The sequence below is a fragment of the Oncorhynchus mykiss genome, chromosome 2, assembly GCF_013265735.2.
Source record: "Oncorhynchus mykiss isolate Arlee chromosome 2, USDA_OmykA_1.1, whole genome shotgun sequence".
NCBI lineage: Eukaryota > Metazoa > Chordata > Actinopteri > Salmoniformes > Salmonidae > Oncorhynchus > Oncorhynchus mykiss.
In genome coordinates, this window is record NC_048566.1 from 55,751,795 (window position 1) to 55,769,913 (window position 18,119).

Consider the following 18,119-nt stretch of genomic DNA (forward strand, 5'->3'; position numbering starts at 1 on the left):
CACTTCTAATCCCCCTCCCTTGCTCTGGGTCCCTTGCTCCAAATCCTAATCTGATAAGATCCTGATGAAATGCAAAAATGACCTCAGATTAGTGTGTAGGGTAAATTTATTCTACTCCCCCTTGCTCAATCTAGGATCAGCTATCCAGTTTATCCTCCCCAAATCCTAACTTGAATTGTTAGGGTGATGACATGCAAAAATTAGTCCTAGTCCTCTTCCCCCACACTGGGCCCTCTCTCACCTCTCCAACCAATCAGTTACTCTTATCAGCAGTGAGTATTTGAGGGTTTACATTTGAACAGTGGCCAAAGCAAATAGGACCCCACCAAATAGTATTACCCACAGGGGCCCGACTCCAATGTTTACACCGCCATGCCAATTGCTCTTTAATATACGCTCCGTATGAAAATGAGTTACAGACGTATCCGAGCTCAAAAGCACTTGACCACAGCCTCTATGCAAACAGTGTATCCCATGTACGCACTCTCCTGAGATATATAGACTTCTCGCCAACTTCAAGAAAACATCTGTGCTCTGGTATCTGTGTTTGAAATCAGAGGGCGATTCGATCCTGCCTTTTCGATGAATAATTGTGTAAATGGAATGTCAGTGCATTCATAATGCATCACCCGCCCACTTAAGTCTGTAAACGTAATGAAATGTAAAAATGGCCATCATTTAGATAGGATTTGATTAGCTTTATACCGGTACCGCCTTATTCCAACCCCGTGGCTGCTATTTCCGGTCAGCGAGTTCAGCTCACGCCTTGAGTATGTCATCACCATGAGTCATGTGGACCCGTCTTAAGTCCCAATCCTCTGACTCCTTCAGACCTCTCTGCTCTACAGCATGAGTACAGAGAAAGTAAACTACCCTCACGAACAGCGATAGCCTGATCCCAGATCTATTCATGGTTGGAAAGAGGCAACCTCTTTCCAACTCCCATTGGCAAGACTGCGCTAACAAATCTGGGATCAGGCTATACAGAGATGCTCCATGACTCACAATGATGTATCTATACTCTAGCTGCTTCTAAAGGTTTAAGAATCACCATAACTTGCTCCCCAACTCACTCTACAGACCCAGTGTTCCTCCCTACACTTCAATAAACCACCCTTTCATTTTATAGTAACGAGAGAGCGCCTGCTTCTGTCCCCTACGGCCCTGGGCCGTTAACACTGGGGCAGCCTGCCAAGTACAATACAGCATAGGATGCAGAGAGAGAGAGAGAGAGCAGTGAAAAAGAGCAGAGAGTGAGAGAAAGAGAGAGAGCAAGTGACGGAGAGGGGGAGAGAGACAGAGCACAGGAAGAGAGCACAAACTGCAGTAATAGATGATACGGCCATAACCCCTGAAAAGCTCTGTTGCACATAGAACTTATGTTCCCCTCTGTAATACAGGAAGGTTTAGGCCTTGATTGCTTTGCCCTGTGTTTAGTTCAGATTTGTCATGTCCCAGGTTGGAATTTCTTTGAAATTCTTTTTTTTTTTAAATAAAAATGTATTTTGAACTTTTTGTCTTTTGTGATAGATTAACACCGGAGCACTGTCATAATGAGACGGTATCGTAATGCTTCATGATGTGAGTAAGTTGTATGTACAATTTCATGGGTATAGTTTGCCTCTAGCTGTCACTTGGGCTGAGGAATAGAAAGGCTTATTTCCTCTAAAACTATGACTAATTTGTCATTTCTGGTTCATTTTTCCTTTTCCACAACCTCTTTTCTCTAACTACTGCATGTTAAGAAGGCTTTACTTTGTGTGCTTGCCACATAGGGTTTAGACCGCAGAGAGAGAAAGGAAGGGTAGGCATGTCAAGTCGCACACATGAAAGCATGTCCCTGCTTCAGCTGGCCACGCTAGCCAGCTAGCCCTGCTAGCTGCGGAGATGGGCGTCCCGGCTAGTTCCACTTCCTGGTCCTCTGTTGTGATGGTGTCTGACCCAAAGACGCACACGATGACTCCCACAGGGCTTCTGGGTCATACTACAGTAGTCGGAGAGCTCGAGGGGCTTAGAACACCCAGCTAACATATGTGACCTGCACCCCTAAACCTGTTTATATCCCTCCCCAACTCCACTGGGTTCCAGGTGTCATAAACTGGTGGTTTTCCAGACTTTCTTCGTGACGTTACACTGTAAAAGGTCTCGCCCTCATCTTTTTTGGGGGGGGGGGGGGGGGGGAGGGGGCGGCTGTTCACACGTGGACACACTGGAGACCTTCGTTGTATAGTTAACCATCTGGTCTGTTTCAATGTGGCTTATGCTTTCTTATGCTTTCTGCGTCTATAGACGCACCCATACGTCAATCTAAGTAACATAGTACAAAAATCGCCTATCAAAATCCATCAGTTTAAGCTAGAGATATCAGGTTTGGGCAATCCACCGCATCAGTCTATGCCAGCCTGCCGCATCTGCGGTGGAAGGTGGCCGGGCTGCAACAGTGTTTGTCGGACCATGAGAGGAAAATCTGTCAAATGTCTGTATCATCCAATCGGCACTCATCTGAAGGTAACCCATACAAACGAAGGGTTGGAGGTAGTTTTGTGCCAACAAAATATGTGTCCAAAAAAACAAAAATATTTCCTTTGACAGATACTTCAAAACCTTAGTCAAAAAATTAATCATAAGGAATATTATTTTTTTTGCCATTTATTAATGTGTTTTTATGGGCTAGTAGTAAAGACCAAACTCAATATTCTATTGAATAATCTTTTTATTAAAAAAAATTAAAAACCTAAAGTGGTCCTAAAAGAAAAAATCTAATAGCTAAATGATCCATGGTATGACCATCTTAAAACAATTCCATATGTTAGCCTAGCATACACCTTCCAGTCGTTGTGCTAACGCTTGTTAGCAATTGCGCTGGTTAGCAACTTCCTTCCAACTGCACGCAGAGACTTAAAAATTGTATTCACGAGTTTATCTGACTCTGGGGAAGTAGATAAAGGGCCTCATTGTCAAAATCCCAAAGTATCCCTTTAAAGTTATCAGAATGTACCATAACAAGTGTGATGAATGTACTGTTCAAACATGTTGTTTCTCTGCTGCATTCCCCAGACTTTTGACTTGACACTCACATGAATTGAATGAAATGTATTGAGTCCCAAAGGTGAAATGTTACGTATTGGATGATTTGTGAACAACTTTTACCGTGGGCACTATTTCTGACACCACATCACTGTTGCCCCCTCAGGAGGAGTACAGGGCAGAGGGCATCAGCTGGCACAACATCGACTACATCGACAACACCGGCTGCATCAACCTCATCAGCAAGAAGCCCACTGCGTTGCTCCACCTGCTGGACGAAGAGTGCAAGTATGTGAGCTATCACGTCAAAGCCGGTCTCTTTTCGCCATCCTTTTTTTTTATACACCTCTGTCCTAGTTAAAGCAATACCTCAGGGCAGTTTCCTGCAATGTCACATTAAGATGTGTAATTTCTTTCCAAAACCTGTAAAAAGGGTTTGTTCTTGAGTGTCCTCAAGCTCCTAAGAACATAGTAGTTGGGAAGGATTAGGCAGGGCCCAGAAGATGGTGCTGGTTTTGCTGTTTGCTCTTATGGACTTCCCTTTTCAATTCAAACTACAGGTTTCCAATGGGGTTCCGTGTCCAGAGACTGAGATGGCCTCTGCAGAATGATGATTTTGTGGTCAATTAACCATTTCCGCAAGGGGAGGGTGCTGGAGTACTGTTATCAAATCCAATATTATTTGTCACATGTACCGAATACAACGGGTTGTAGACTTTACTGTACTTGCTTATGAGCCCTTCCCAATTCCCAAGAAAAAAATAAGACAAGTAAAAATAGTGCAAAAATGAATAATTTTTACCCCTATATTTTTTTGTATTACTTATCTATTTTCCTGAGCAAATGTATTACAGTAGTATAAAATAATTTAAAAAAAAAAATTTGCATACAGTATAGCTCACTCAGTGTTTGTATTATTTATTTTATACAGTCTTTTATTGCCAATAATTTTTGACCTGACTGTATGTCAAACGTCTTTAGAACAAAGCCAATATAAAACCAAGTTGTTTACATTGATGGACCTACACATTTATAGTGACCTTAGTCTCCCTACTTAGTCATCCCGCAGATTACAGACGAGATGAGGAATACAACAGGCTCTCTTCATTACTAGTGAAATGCTTGATTGATTACAGCTTTAGCCAGGCTAACTTAAACACATAAAAATGATACGCATTCATACGTTTGCCTTTTTGGGACACATGTACGCTTTCGCTCGCCCTTTTTAAAAGCCTCTCTCTCTCTCACACAGGCCACTTCACAATACCATCTCAATCCCACATAAATTAAAGTCAGCCACACACACAAAAACACACAGGACCACCATGACTGTATTAGCCATGCTAAGCTAGCTAACCTAGCTATTAGCGCTGCTAACCACTTAGCCCTGAACACTCATCTGGATGTAATAACAAGTGGATGAATGAGTGTGGGGACTGCTTTCCCAGAGCCACAAGGTCAAAGAGGGATCTTTTTCCCCCTCTTAAAGTCCTCCCTCCCGGGCCCCTCACGTGATTTATTTCATCATACGGAGGAACGCGATGGTAATCATTATGAAGCAGCCCAGAACCCACTTAAGATTTCAGAATTTATAGTTAAGAGACCGCAAGCTAGCTGAAGCAATCAGACTCTCTCAAGGATAGCATTTGCTTCCAGGGGCCCTACTACAGGTTAGTCCATTTATAAAGGGCCAGTGACGCGTTCTCTGACCCCAAGGGGAGCCAGGATGTGTCATAGCCTCCGAGGCATGTTTTAGTGTATGGTGTGTAGTTTACTTTAATAAGGGAGCACGTTAATTTGTACAGAGCAGAGGAGTCCCTTAACATGCTTTAGCTAAAGGGCGAAAGTTTGCGACAATGTGTATGATAGAAAAAGCTGACACCAATTTACCCCGGTATACCATAGGCTTATAATTTTTGGTATACAGTTCCCAACATATTTATTTGGATAGTAAAGCTAAAACCGTTAATTTGCTTTCGAGTTCAAATGTTTCATATGAGGCGACAGAACAGAATGTCACCTTTTTTATTTGAGGGTATTTTCATACATATTTGTTTTACTGTTTAGAAATTAAAGCACTTTATGTACTGTATCTAGTCCCCCCATTTTTAAGGTGTCATAAGTATTTGGAAATTGAGCTCAGGTGCGTCCTGTTTCCATTGATCATCCTTGAGATGTTTCTACAACTTGGAGTCCATCTGTGGTCAATTTTATTGATTGGACATTATTTGGAAAGGCACACACCTGTCTATATAAGGTCCCACTGTTGACAGTGCATGTCAGAAGGAGGTCGAAGGAATTGTCCTTAGAGCTCCGAGACATGATTGTGTCGAGGCACAGATCTGGGGAAGGGTACCAAAACATTTCTGCAGCATTGGCCGCCATCATTCTTAAATGGAAGAAGTTTGGAACCACCAAGAACCACCTAGACTCTTCCTAGAGCTGGCCGCCCAGGCAAACTGAGCAATCGAGGGAGAAGGGCCTTGGTCTGGGAGTTGACCAAGAACCCGATGGCCACTCTGACAGAGCTCCAGAGTTCCTCTGTGAAGATGTGAGAACCTTCCAGAAGGACAACCATCTCTACAACACTCCACCAATCAGGCCTTTATGGTAGAGTGGCCAGACAAAGCCACTCCTCCGTAAAAGGCACATGACAGCCCTAAAGGACTCTCAGGCCATGAGAAACAAGATTTGCTGGTCTGAGGAAACCAAAATTGAACTCTTTGGCCTGAACGCCAAGCAGCACGTCTGGAGGAAACCTGGCACTATCCCTACGGTGAAGCATTGTGGTGGCAGCATCATGCTGTGGGGATATTTTTCAGTGGCAGGTTCTGGTAGACTAGTCAGGATCGAGGGAAAGATGAACAGAGCAAAAGGTAGTTCCTTGATGAAAATCTGCTCCAGAGCGTTTAGGACAGGCGGAGGTGGCTTCGGGACAAGTCTCTGAATGTCCTTCAGTGGCCCAGCTAGAGGCCGGACTTGAACTTGATCGAACATCTCTGGGAAGACCTGACAATAGCTGTGCAGCGACGCTCCCCATCCAGCCTGACAGAGCTTGAGAGGATCTGCAGAGAAGAACGGGAGAATCTCCCCCAAATACAGGTCTGCCAAGCTTATAATGTCATACCCAAGAAGACTCAAGGCTGTAATCGCTGCCAAAGGTGCTTCAACAACGTACTGAGTAAAAAGGAAGGAATACTTATGAAAATTTGAATACATTTTAGAATAAGGCTGTAACATAACAAAAAGTCAATGGGTCTGAATACTTTCCGAATGCACTGTATAAGTGTATTTGTCCAAATACTTACAACATTTTCAAATGGGTGGATTTCATTTGAGCTGGAACAGGTCTGGCACCTCTCCGTTTTTGGACTGTTGCTCCGGAGCCTTTTTGGCCGGATCCGATACCTCTTGTGGCATCTAAAACAATTTTCACTTTTTACAACGTGTAAACATTTGAATAAAAGCGATCAACGTTCATTTGAGTGGCCTTCTCTGTTAATTCTCCTGCACACCCCAAAAAACATTGTGTAAAAGTTGTTTTTCAGCCTGGGCCTGTTATTCTAAGAGTTGATTTTGGTTGGGCCGGTCCGGGCTTATGGTTTGCGCAACATTGTAACCTATGTTTTAGACCAACGCGTGGTCGTGGCTGTGCGAGAGGCACGCCTGTATCTCTAACAGAACTTGACTGGCGTGATAGACATGAGCCTGCAACTCTCATCTCTCCAGCGTTGCACTCTCCAACGTTGTAAAATGATGTAGAATTGCATGAAATGCGTTTATAGAAGGCCATATTTTTATTAGACCCTAGGCTACCGAAACATTTCCCCATGTGGGTATCTCCTGCAAGCGCCTCGACTCTCCTGCTCTATGCCACTACGCAAATGCATTGCTTTCATTTGTAAATGTTAAAATATATGTATGGAAATACCCTCGAATAAAAGGTCACATTCTGTTACTGTCACCTCATTTTGAAACATTTGATTTCAAATCCAAAATGCTGGAGCATAGAGCCGAATTAAATGTTTTAGCTTCACTGTCCAAAGGAGGGTCGTCCAAATAAATATGTAGGGGAGTGTAGCTAGAGATTTGTGTCCGGTTTCATAGGACTTTGTCATGCATTTGTTTCTTGTGAATTCTGAGAGGTAGACCGAGACGTCTAAAGATGATATGTTGCCTGTCAGTAAATACCCTGGTCCCAACTCTGTGTTGTCATGCATGACCACAGGAGTTAGCAAGGCAGCACAAACTGATCTGGAACCAGGCTAGTCAGATCTCTATCCCATGGTATCCCATCCTACAGTCTTTATATTAATGAATTAACCCTTTTAACTTACCCCCCCTTCGTTTGTTCCTTTAGTTTTCCCCAGGCCTCTAACCAGACCCTGCTGGACAAGTTCAAGCGGCAGCACGAGGGGAACAGCTACATCGAGTTCCCCGCAGTCATGGAGCCGGCCTTCATCATCCACCACTACGCCGGCAAGGTCAAATACGGGGTCAAGGTAAGGACTGCTGACGTGATTTCATGATGGCAACATGTGTCCTTAGATCAGTGTACTCACCTGTCGACAACACAACATTCTCAACAACAGGTCATGCCACATGTCAGCCTGGCTTTGTTAACTGATGATTGCCCTTGACACAAGCCTAAATGTACTCCTGGACCTCTAATAAAAACAATGAAATATTCTGTGCCAGAAAAAGTGTAACAAGGTGTGTAGCTAGGTACTTCCCTTGAGAGAAAATCAATCCCAAATTCTCAGCAAAAGAGAAATGCATTCAGCAAATTCCCTGCAAAAAAATGCATTCAGTGATCAGTTATGACACTGTGGTATTTGCCCTGGCCTTGCATCATTCTTCCATTCTTTGAGTCATTTGTCAGACTTCTCAAACATACACTTAGTGTACAAAACATTAGGAACACCTGCTCTTTCCATGACATAATGACGTAGACATAGGGTAAATCCAGGTGAAAGCAATGATCCGTTAATGATGTCACTTGTTAAATCCACCTCACTCAGTTTAGATGAAGGGCAGAAGACAGGTTAAGAAGGATTTCTAAGCCTTAAGACAATTGAGTGAATGGGCAAGACAAACGATTTCAGTGCCTTTTGAACGGGGTATGGTAGTAGGTGCCAGGCGCACCAGTTTGAGTGTATCAAGAATTGCAACACTGCTGGGTTTTTCCCGCTCGACAGTTTTCCTGCTCGACAGTGTGTATATCAAGAATGGTCCACCAACCAAAGGACATCTAGCGAACTTGACACAACTGTTGGACGCATTGGAATCAACATGGGCCAGCATCTCCGTGGAACGCTATCTACAACTTGTGGAGTCCATGCTCTGACGAATTGAGGCCGTTTCGAGGGAACTCTATATTAGGAGGGTGTTCTTAATGTTTTGTACGCTCAGTGTAGACCGTAGGTATAGTTACAGAAGGGAAACCAGTCCTCTTGTTGTTCCATTGACCTGTTTTGCAATTTGAATCAGATTCACTGCCCAGTTCCCTGCTGTGTTTTGATAAAAATCTTTATATATGCTGGAGGGGTGATACTTGTTATCATATTGTATATAGGCCCACCCATAACTCTCACATATCAGTTGACAGCTACCCAGCATGTATGCATTAAACGTGTTAGTAATATGGTTGATAATGAACACAGCTGGTACATGGGAAGCCATGAACACCAGTGGAGGGAGAGAGTACATGGAATTGTGCATGTGTGTGCGACGTCAGTGCTATTAAACAAATATTTTCCCGCCGCAGTGTTGTTTTGCATTCTTAAGTAAAGGGCATAGTATTCTCTTGCACGATGATATGAAATATGAAACAAATCGTATTTACGTTATCGATGTTCTCTCCTTAAAGGCCCAGTGCAGGCAAACACTTGATTTTCTTATGTTTTATATATTTCTACACAATGAGGTTGGAATGCCCTTCTCGTGTTCAGAGCCGTTTGAACAAGGACACATTTGCACTCGCTTTTGGTTTCGAGCTCATAAGTGAGCCATGATATAGTCATTACCACATTAGTGTCATAGGTCTTACACATAAAGTGTAGCTAATTATGTTGCCAAATCCTTGCCAGTTCAATCCACCTTAGAGCCATCCCCTCCATTTGGTATTAGTCGGTTCATAGATTTACTGTAGTAGCTCATAGATTTACAATTAGTAGAATGAACACCCAAGTGTTCAATTAATAGACGCTTACCATTAACAGTCTTTCTTAAAATTCTTTGTTTGTACTGGCAATTCTGCTGCTAAAGTATGGTGTAGGTTATGTCTAGTGTGTTTATCTATAGTTGATCCAGTTGATAGATCTGTATACTATCTCCCCCCCCCCCCCCCCCCTCCCCTCCCCTCATGCAGGACTTCAGGGAGAAGAACACGGACCACATGCGTCCGGACATCGTGGCCCTGTTGAAGAGCAGTAAGAACGCCTTCATTTGTGGCCTGATGGGCATCGACCCCGTGGCCACCTTCCGCTGGGCCGTGCTCAGAGCCTACTTCAGAGCCATGGTGGCCTTCAGGGAGGCCGGGAAGAGACACACCGACAAAAAGACTGGTGAGACTAGGGCTGTTACAGTGACCTTATTACTGCCACACCTGGGGGGTCACGAGTCGTGACGGCAGTCAAATTCCACGTGAGCGTTTAGTCACAGTAATTAGGCTTCTCCAAGCTCTGACGCTGCTGATGGTCATTAGTAGCCTACCAAACTTGCTAACGGCCTGGTGCTCAGCACTCTATTGTTCCTCTAATCACACTGGCATCACTGCAAATGTGATCAAAAATCTAATCGAAACACTTCATGAGTGCCCATGAGCTCATGTTGCGCAATATTTTTATAGGCTATGCAACTGCGTGAGGAAAGAGTTTTGATGGCCTCTTAAAAAGAGGAGGATCCCATCAGCTTTCTATAGGCTAGGCCTACTATATTTATTTATCAACTTTCCTAATATTACGCACCAGTGTTGATTTTAGCATGTAAATCTTGGTGGGGCAAACAACAACAAAACATTGGGATGCATGGCAGCAAAGCCACTACACAACACTAAACAATACATTAATTGCACTATAACTGTGACAAATGGTGCCCACAAACTTTTAGGGCCTAAATAAAGCTGTCCCAACTGCAGAGCTTTCTTTTCAGCACCGTGGAGTGAATCCTTACCTCTGCTACACCTGGCTATCAGCAGAGCCTTGTCTGGCAGTGAAACAGTTCATTCAGCCTCGTTTACTGCCTTTTAAAAAGATAGCTGATATGGCCCACTTGCTTAAACAAATGTGGTTTCTACTGACAGTTGAGATGTACAAACTATGGAATAAGGGGAGCGGATAAGAGGCTATCCGTAATTTTGATTAATGAGCGAGCTAGCGACAGAATTCAGAACATGGGCCGTTCTTACAGTATTCTCCCTGTACACCAAGTCAGAATCGTAGGATAAATAAAGTGGGACATATAAGTAGGAAATGAAAGCTCTTACAATATTCGATGATTACGTTTCTCTAAAACAGGCTATAGGCTACATGTGCATCACCAAGTCAGAACAGTAGGCTAAATTATGAGGGGGGAAAGGGAAATTATTAGGGTGAGCTACTATGAGCTACTAACAGCTTACTACACAACATACACTTAGTATTACTTTCTTAGCTACAGTATACATGTCTCCCTGGCATATTACATCATTTATGCAGAAGCATACAATACTTTTTTGGACTCACCTCACAGGAAGGTGGTGCGGCGGTCCTTCTTGTGGTCAAATTTGGTCATCAAAGTCTGGCATTCTCTGGATTTATGGTGCTTTCAAGACAACTGGAAACTCAGAAAAATAAAAGGTTGAATCATGACATCAGTGATCTTCAGTCCGGAGCTCTAGAAAGACAATTGAGTTCCCGACTTGGAATTCCGATTTGGATGACTGTTCAAAAGTATTTTCCTAGTCGGTGCTCGTTTTTTTCTGAGTCCCAGTGTTCTTGTACTCACTTAAGTCTGAGATTTCATAATTCCGAGTTTCCAGTTGATATTGAACAAGGCAGAAGTCATGCAGGATTGACAGCATGGCCAATGTATTCAATATTTTCTGGCCCATGGTGTTGCATGTGAATGTTTATCCTTTTAAGCTTGGAAAAAGACCCTTAAACCCAGACTTGGACCACACACCCACTCCAATGAATAGCAGACTAGTGATTGCCTTGCAACACTTGCAGTTAGCTGCTGATTCCTTCCAAACCACTCATTGTTGAATTTGCGATTTCCAACTTGTTGTGTAATGTCTATTTCCAAATGCCAATGAGCACAGATACGTTTTATCTGTATTTTCTCTTTATATGACAAGGATCGAAAATAATTTGTCAGTAGATTGTCGACTTGATTCATGAAGATGACTGCTTGTCTAGCTTGCTAGCTAAGATTTTGAAAGTATGATGTTGACATGATCAGTCCAATCAAAGCTACGGTAGATATAACGTGATTTGACATAATTTTATCTGTGGCCAATGACCTTGAGCCTTCTTGGATGGGCACTTCTAATGTAAGTCTATGGCACCACCCAAGGGGCTTAAATTTTCAAATTCTCCCCATACATTTTGCAGTGATGTAGTGTCCCCATGAGTGACAGAACACTGAGCATACCACCGCGTAACTAGAGAACATTGCCAACCCCTATGCTCAGTGTTTTCTGCTGGCTGCCTCACCACCACAGAAAGTACTGAGCTAGGCTGAAACACCTGCATTTTGGAGCTGCCTTACTCAAGACCATGTTTGTATGTGGCTTCATTAACTCAATTATTGTTTTTTAAATACATTATTTGCAAACTGATATGTGACACGTATTAATGCCAAAATAACACTCAAAACAGGCACACACACAAAAAAAAAAAAATTTGGACACACCTACTCATTCCAGGTTTTTTATTTATTTGTACTATTTTCTACATTGTAGAATAATAGTGAAGACATCAAAACTATGAAATAACACATATGAAATCATGTAGTAACAAACAAACAAAAAAGTAGCCACCCTTTGCCTTTGAGGACAACTTTGCACACTCTTGGCATTCTCTCAACCAGCTTCATGAGGTAGTCACCTGGAATGATTTTCAATTAGCAGGTGTGCCTTGTTCAAAGTTAATTTCTGGAATTTATTTCCTTCTTAATGCGGTTGAGACAATAATTTGCGTTGTGACAAGGTAGGGGTGGTATACAGAAAAAAGCCCTATTCGGTAAAAGACCAAGTCCACATTATGGCAAGAACCGCTCAAATAAGCAAATAAGCCTTCATGGTCGAATTGCTGCAAGGAAACCACTACTAAAGGACACCAATAAGAAGAAGAGACTTGCTTAAGCCAAGAAACACGAGCAATGGATACTATACCAGTGGAAATCTGTTCTTTACTCGATGAGTCCAAATGTGAGATTTTTTTGGTTCCAACATCCATGTCTTTGTGAGACGCAGAGTAGGTGAACGGATGATCTCCGCCTGTGTGGTTCCCACTGTGAAGCATGGAGGAGGTGTGATGGTGTGGGGATGCTTTGCTGGTGACACTGTCTGATTTATTTAGTTTTCAAGGCACACTTAACCAGCATGGCTACCACAGCATTCTGAAGCGATACGCCATCCCATCTGGTTTGGGCTTAGTGGGACTATCATTTGTTTTTCAACAGGACAATGACCCAACACACCTCCAGGCTGTGTAATGGCTATTTGACCAAGGAGGAGAGCGATTGAGTGCTGCATCCGATGACCTGGCCTCCACAATCCCCCGACCTCAACCCAAATTTAGATAGTTTGGGATGAGTTGGACCACAGAGTGAAGGAAAAGCAGCCAAGTGCTCAGTATATGTGGGTGCTCCTTCAAGACTGTTGGTAAAGCATTCCAGGTGAAGCTGGTTGAGAGAATGCCAAGCGTGTGCAAAACTGTCATCAAGGCAAAGGGTGGCTATTTGAAGAATCTTAAATGTAAAATATATTTTGATGTTTAACACTTTTTTGGTTACTACATGATTCCATATGTGTTATTTCATAGTTTTGATGTTTTCACTATTATTCTACAATGTAGATTATAGTAAAAATAAAGAAAAACCCTTAGTGTTCTGAAACTTTTGATCGGTGGTGTATTTTAACAAATGTCTTTACTGGAACCTGAATCTCTGGAAGACCAGTTAAAGGGTCAGATATATATTAGCATGTCATCCACATAGAGTGAAACTTTATGCTGTAAGCCCCCTCTTCAAGTATCTTTGGTGTTATTACGTACTGCTATGGCTAAAGGCTCAACTGCGATGGCAAACAGCTGAGGGCATAGAGGACAACCCTGTCTTGTCCCACGTTAAAGTTGGAAATAGAATGAAAGGTTATTATTTGTAGCTACACTGTAGCTATAGTGGAGGAGTAAAGGACTTTTATCCAGCCCATAAAACTGGGACCGTATCCAAATTGTTTGAGAGTATAAAATAGATAATCAAACCACCCAATCAAACGCCTTATCATCATCAAGTGATAACAATATCTCTGGAGTGTCAGATGAAAAGTAATTATTAAGTATATTATAAAGACATCAAATGTTGAGAAAATAATGATACTTTTTTATGAAACCAGTTTGATCTGTAGAGCTAAGGGAGGGAAGGACTGACTCAAAACGGCATGAAATCATCTTAGAAAGTATCTTTACATCGCAATTCAGTAAGAAATTGGCCTATATGAACCAAACTCAATGTCTCATTGCTGAGGGTAAAGAGTTTGAGGGGAATGATTCCTCAAATATGGAAAGCAAGAGAGGAGAGAGTAGATCTGAGAATTTTATTTGTAAATTCCCCTAGGCGTTGAATATTGCACTTCCTTAATCTTGCGCTATACAAAATAATTTGGTCCCTTGGGCGACAGTACACAATTCATTACATCACCACCTAGTATTAGGTGTGTGTCCATAATTGAGGCTCAATTCAGTCTTATGTAGCAACATTTGAAATTGTGTTTTTTTACATTGGATAAAAGTAAAGACTCAGAGCTCGAAAATGGTATATCATACACTACAGTTGAGGAACAATGGGAAAGTAATTCTGCATTGAAAGTTGATCAACTTGTAACTCCACTTTTGAGAAAATGGCCGTTGAATGTTTTGGTACACCCACTGGAGAGCTTTTTTTTGTCTGCACTCATTCGGCATCGTTCACACCCTCTTAAGCTATAGCCCCGCCCATAAACTCAGAGCGTTGTCAGATTGTCCGTTCGGAAATTCAGAGAGATTTGCTCTAGGGGAGTTTAGAGCACACGAAATAGAGTTCACCAGAGCGTTCTGTCCTAACAGGAGCAGATAAGCACCCAAGCTAAATGGCTAACTTTGAATAGCTTGCTAGCTATTTCCAGACACAAATGAGAGAACAGCTCACAGATTATTTTATTGTTGTTTTTATGTTATCCATGATGATGTAATCCGGAGACAGGTGTTTTCTCCATTTCATTAGCAATCATACTCTAATTCCAATGATTTCAAAACTCGATCTCTCACATGTCCAGCCCACTCATTATCTCAGCCAATCATGGCTAGTAGGAAGGTTACTTACCTTTTTCTGTGGCTAAACCAACTAGGCCCATATTTTAATAATTGTATTAGTATTTCCAGATGGCAGACAAGTTTGTTATTAAGGCACATGAATGTTCACATGTTTACGAAGGCATTTCTGCCCCAAAGCACATTTAGATTTTTTTTTTACGTTTACGTTCAAATGGCTAGTGGTGATGCACGACATACGCCTAGTTTCCTGACACGAGTCACATTTGGAAATCAAGAAAATGTCATTTGTGAACAATGAACTGTTATCCCAATTTATTGCATGAATGTAAGCCAAGATAACAGGTGTATTATACAGGCTTCCTGCAACATTAATGAAGCGGCCTGCCGAGTCTGCCTCTACACTTGACATTACGAACAGTATGTTTTTCCTAATTAAAATGGCTGCTCCTCTAGTTTTAAAATGAAAATTGGAATGATATGATTGACTTTTCCACCCTCCTTTTAAATGAAAGTGGTCGAAGATGCAGAGATGTGTCTCCTAAAGAAAGGTGATATCTACTTTAAAGTGATTTAAATGAGAAAGAACCCTTTTACGTTTCACTGGGTGATTTAAAGATGTAACATTCCAGCTAGCAAAAGTGACCGAGCAACCAGCTCTCCCTCTCATGATATTAGGTCTAGCCATGTAAAGTCAGGTGGGAAAAGGATAGATCAAATCAAATGTATTTATATAGCCCTTCGTACATCAGCTGATATCTCAAAGTGCTGTACAGAAACCCAGCCTAAAACCCCAAACAGCAAGCAATGCAGGTGTAGAAGCACGGTGGCTAGGAAAAACTCCCTAGAAAGGCCAAAACCTAGGAAGAAACCTAGAGAGGAACCAGGCTATGAGGGGTGACCAGTCCTCTTCTGGCTGTGCCGGGTGGAGATTATAACAGAACATGGCCAAGATGTTTTAAATGTTCATAAATGACCAGCATGGTCAAATAATAATAATCACAGGCAGAACAGTTGAAACTGGAGCAGCAGCACGGCCAGGTGGACTGGGGAAAGCAAGGAGTCATCATGCCAGGTAGTCCTGAGGCATGGTCCTATGGCTCAGGTCCTCCGAGAGAGAGAAAGAAAGAGAGAATTAGAGAGAGCACACTTAAATTCACACAGGACACTGGATAAGACAGGAGAAGTACTCCAGATATAACAAACTGACCCTAGCCCCCCCGACACATAAACTACTGCAGCATAAATACTGGAGGCTAAGACAGGAGGGGTCAGGAGACACTGTGGCCCCTTCCGATGATACCCCCGGACAGGGCCAAACAGGAAGGATAGATGCCCGATTACAATAAGAACTGATCCATTAAACATAAAAAAAGGCAAATAAACCCAAAAGTTTAAAAAAACAAAACCAAAAAAACAATACTCTGAAGTCGGGTATGAAAAATAAATCCCACACTGGGCACCTAATAGAACAAGGTAACTGCTAATCCCCACACAAAGAAATCCACACATAATGTGCTTGTATCAAGCAGAAAGCCTTGGTGAAATAGTGAAGGATTTAAAACAAGTTAATAAATAAATAAGAGACACTTATTTACAAGCCCAAAACTAGGCTGTTTTAAAAGAAAGTTTAACATTTTATAAATCAGCAATACCACTAAGTTAGCAGCAACATCTTTAAAGAAATGACGTAACCTAATAATAGAACTGTGCTTTATTTAACCTGGATATGGGTACCATCAATAGATAGAAATGAGCAGCTTCATGGTAATAAAACATTAAAACATTAAAACAAAAGGAGAATTGACTCATCAGAACTAAGGCACTAACGTTACCTAATAATAACAATATGAACTGATACCACTGGCAACGCTATACAGTATCTACAAAAGAGAGACTGAGTCTGCAGTGGTAGACACATTCGTCCATTACCTTAATCGTCAAATAGGTGAACATTCAGTCATTTTCTTCATTAAACCTCGGTAGAACGTTCGCCTTTATGAAGGCCATCGCCTTGTGGTGGTCTTGGAACTCTTTCTCAGTGCCGTTGTATAATATGCGGAGTCAGGCAGAAAAGGCCACACCATACCTTAATGCCGGTCCGTCCCCGGAGTACACTCTTGATATCATTTAAAGGGGCACGGTCACAAGCAACGCTGGGGGCATAGTCTGGGGAGATGGAGATGGGTGCTCCGTTGCATCAAATTGGGCCAAATTCTCGCACGCCGAAGAACATCAACACAATCCTGATAGTAGTGTAGTTTAGCCACAATGACGCAAGGCTTTCTGCCAGGCTTTCTTGCTTGAGACCCCGATGTGAGCGGTCTACAAGGACGTCTTTATCCAAATTGAGGGCTTCCTTCAATAACTTTGAGACCGATGAAGTAGAACTTGAGCCCAGGTCCTCAGCTACCCCCATGATCCTGATATTGGATCTTCGCATATAACCTTGTAAATACATGCATTGTTCTTTAAGGCTAGCCACATCAGTTTCGAGCTTCTTAACCGTGGTTTGTAGTGTAATTGTGTCATCTGAGCATGTTGACAAGCCTTGTTCCATGTCGGAGACAGTTTTCTTAACTGTATCCAGTTCAATACGAACCATTGCTGTATGCTTTGCGAGTTCATTCTTGACTGCTTGTAACTCCGTCTTAATAAAATGTAAGTCCTCACTGAGTGCCTCCTTGAGTTCCGACTTGAGTGTAGATGAAATGTCCGCTCTGGGGGCAGCAACTAACTTTTTTCGCAGAGGGGAGGAACTGCTGCTCCCACTTGTTGAAGAACTCGAGCTCCTCAGTCTTGTGCCTAGTGTTTTCTCTCTTGTCAGTGACTCCGCTGAACTTTTGTAGGTTATGCGCAATTTAAGCATATATACAAGTTGAACAAAGTAAAGCGCGTCATTCAAAGGCGGTGTTTCCTAGTCCTTTTTGGGTCAAAGCGCAGAGAAAGTATCAAATAAATGCAATTTCAGCAGGAGCTCGGACAAACGTGACCTACTCCATGGCTTGTCAAATTGTGAATACGAGACGGATGAAGTGTGTGTAGCTTGCGACTTTTTTCAAATCATCATTAGAGTTCCCATCATGCAGCCATAGAATGTGTAAAACATCAAAACATATAGACCAATGATTGTATCACAACTAAAGTAGCATAAAGGACTCTAAATGAAGCATATAGGAGGACATGTTTCTTTGTTAACTGCTCAACACAGAATAGCCAAATGTGCGCACTATTATTTTTTTCTTCATACTATCAAATAATATAAAATAATGCCACGGAGTTCTAAGCAAATCTGACTTGCTAAATGAACTAGTGTAGCCCACAGCCATAAGGCATAACCAGATCAGCACCTAACATAAGGACAACTCACGAGTATGCTATTCTGTTCTTCTGAAATGGACTACATTTTCTTCATATCATGTTTCTTTAGACCTGTCTAAAACAATTAATGGATTTATTGTGAAGGTGTAGGCTCTATTTAAATGGATTTATTAGACTTTTTAAAATGTAGATGTTCCAAAGGTCTGCATCAGTGGCTCGTAGCTAATTAACGGTCAATTACCGAGACCGGCAGTTGTT

The 18,119-nt window shown here is 42.1% G+C and overlaps 1 protein-coding gene across 10 annotated transcripts in view; it reads left to right on the forward strand.

Moving 5' to 3' along the window:
* myo9ab (myosin IXAb) overlaps positions 1–18,119 on the forward strand; it is a 226,858-nt gene that overhangs the window by 159,134 nt on the left and 49,605 nt on the right. For all 10 annotated transcript variants that reach the window (XM_036950868.1, XM_036950837.1, XM_036950830.1 and 7 more), the window contains 3 exons: positions 3,194–3,315; positions 7,388–7,529; positions 9,398–9,593. In XM_036950868.1, coding sequence (XP_036806763.1) covers positions 3,194–3,315; positions 7,388–7,529; positions 9,398–9,593 — 460 coding nt within the window. The remainder of the gene's footprint in view (positions 1–3,193; positions 3,316–7,387; positions 7,530–9,397; positions 9,594–18,119) is intronic.